The sequence below is a fragment of the Opisthocomus hoazin genome, chromosome 7 (assembly GCF_030867145.1).
Source record: "Opisthocomus hoazin isolate bOpiHoa1 chromosome 7, bOpiHoa1.hap1, whole genome shotgun sequence".
NCBI classification, from domain to species: Eukaryota; Metazoa; Chordata; class Aves; order Opisthocomiformes; family Opisthocomidae; genus Opisthocomus; species Opisthocomus hoazin.
The window spans coordinates 2,668,779-2,670,765 of record NC_134420.1 but is presented as its reverse complement, the minus strand read 5'-3'; the positions used below and the strand labels follow the sequence as shown (position 1 = coordinate 2,670,765).

General features: G+C 47.7%; 1 protein-coding gene across 1 annotated transcript; it reads right to left on the bottom strand.

Moving 5' to 3' along the window:
* Positions 1-338: 338 nt before the first annotated feature.
* On the bottom strand, positions 339-1,274 carry LOC104339413 (olfactory receptor 5J3). The gene has a single exon (XM_009945566.2). It carries the CDS (start codon positions 1,272-1,274, stop codon positions 339-341), a length of 936 nt encoding a protein of 311 aa, XP_009943868.2.
* Positions 1,275-1,987: the final 713 nt, after the last annotated feature.

Below are 1,987 nucleotides of genomic sequence, written 5' to 3'. Positions count from 1 at the left end.
GGGCTCTCCATCCTTGAAGATACTCAAAACCCGGGTTGCCCAGAGAGGTAGTGGAGGCCCCATCCCTGGAAACATTCAAGACCAGGTTGGACAGGGCTCTGAGCAACCTGATCTAGTTAGTGGTGTCCCTGCTCACTGTAGGGGGTTTGGACTAGGTGACCTCTAGGGGTCCCTTCCAACCCAAAACTTTCTATGATTCTATGATTCTATGATTGGCTGCCTCTCTGCTTGAGATGCCTTTGAGGTGCCACATGTTTTTGGAAGCAAGAGAGACTTGCGTGAAACATTCTCCTTAGAGAGAGAGAGAAAAAGGAAATAATAGAACACGAGACTGTCTTTCAGAAGCACGTTTTCCTCCTGATAAAACTGCTTAGGGCATGCTTCACCTCCTTGTTTCTCAGGCTGTAAATCACGGGGTTCAGCATGGGGACTATAATGGTGTAAAAGATGGATGAGATTTTCTTGCTCTCCAGTGAGTTTGATGAACTGGGTTGCATGTAATTAAAAGCACCAGACACATAGAAAATGATGATGGCTGCCAAGTGGGAGGCGCAGGTGGAGCAGGCTTTGCGCCTGCCTGCGGCAGAGCCCATCCTGCTCACGGCCACCACGATGCAGGCATAGGAGGTGAAGATGAGCAGGTTGCTGGCAAATATGTTGACACCCACAAGCAGAAACACTAAAGCCTCGTTGAAGCGCGTGTCAGTGGAGGCAGCAACAAACAGCGGTGGCGCATCGCAGTAGAAGTTGTTGATGACCGAGGGACTGCAGAAGGACAGCCGGAGCAGGGCACTGGTGTGAACGATGGCATTCAGAAACCCTGCAATGTAGGACACAGCAACCAGGCTCATGCAGACGTTAGGAGACATGACAACTTCATAGAGAAGGGGCTTGGAGATGGCCACATACCGGTCATAGGCCATGGCAGCCAGCAGGTAAATCTCAGCTGTGGCAAATACAGTGTAGAAATAAAACTGTGTGAGGCAGCCAGCAAAAGAAATGTCTTTGGTTTTGGTTGGAAGGTCCAGCAGCATTTTGGGGCTGATGGTGGAGGAGTAGCAAATGTCTAAGAAGGACAAGCTACCAAGCAAAAAGTACATGGGGGTGTGCAGCTGGGGGCTGACCCTGATCAGGATGGTCAGGCTGAGGTTTCCCGCTAGCGTCAGCACGTAGGTGCCCAGGAAGAGTGCAAAGAGGATGTGCTTCAGTTGTGGGTGCTCTGTGAGCCCCGAGAAGGTGAACTGGGTCACCTGGGTGCAGTTGTCATCAGGCATTTTTACAGTACTGTGGAGAGACATGGAGGGAAGAGGGTGAAAAAATTCCTGATGCAATTTCCACTTCGTAAATATCAATGTAAAAGGCTGACCCTGTCATCAAATTTAAATGGAAAATGAAAAAATGTAAGAACTGCTGATTCTTTTCTTGCAATGGCAGTGCCATCGCTGGGAAAAAAATCTGCAGTGTTTAGAAGGGTTTTTGAGTTAAGTCCTTAACAGAAGGCAGTTTGTCACAACCTTTGACAACTCACCATCTGAGGGTGCCTTGACTAGGGGTACCCTCAGAGGGTAGGTGACCTGTTCAGAGGCTGATGCTTGCACCGTAGATGTTGAGCGGGAGAGATCAGTCCCAGCTGACTCCCTGCAGACCATCAAGCATGCAGCATAACTCCTGGAGATTGATGCTTTCACTTCTAAGGTTTTGACCAAAGATTGCCAACGTGGACAAAGCTTAAGGCATATTTTCCCCTAACCACTTCCTTTCCGGTTCAGGATTTTGGTCTCTTGTGCATAGCTGATGTGAAACTGCTCAAGCAGACATCTAAAATACATATCATTCCTTTAAATATCCAGAGCCAATTGTAGTTAAACAACACAGATCATGTAATGTACGTTATATAGTGACAGAACATATCTAATCAGCAACTTCTGGGTTCAGTCAAGTGAGAACAATCTCAGCATTTTTAGAGAATGACATATCACTTCTCTGT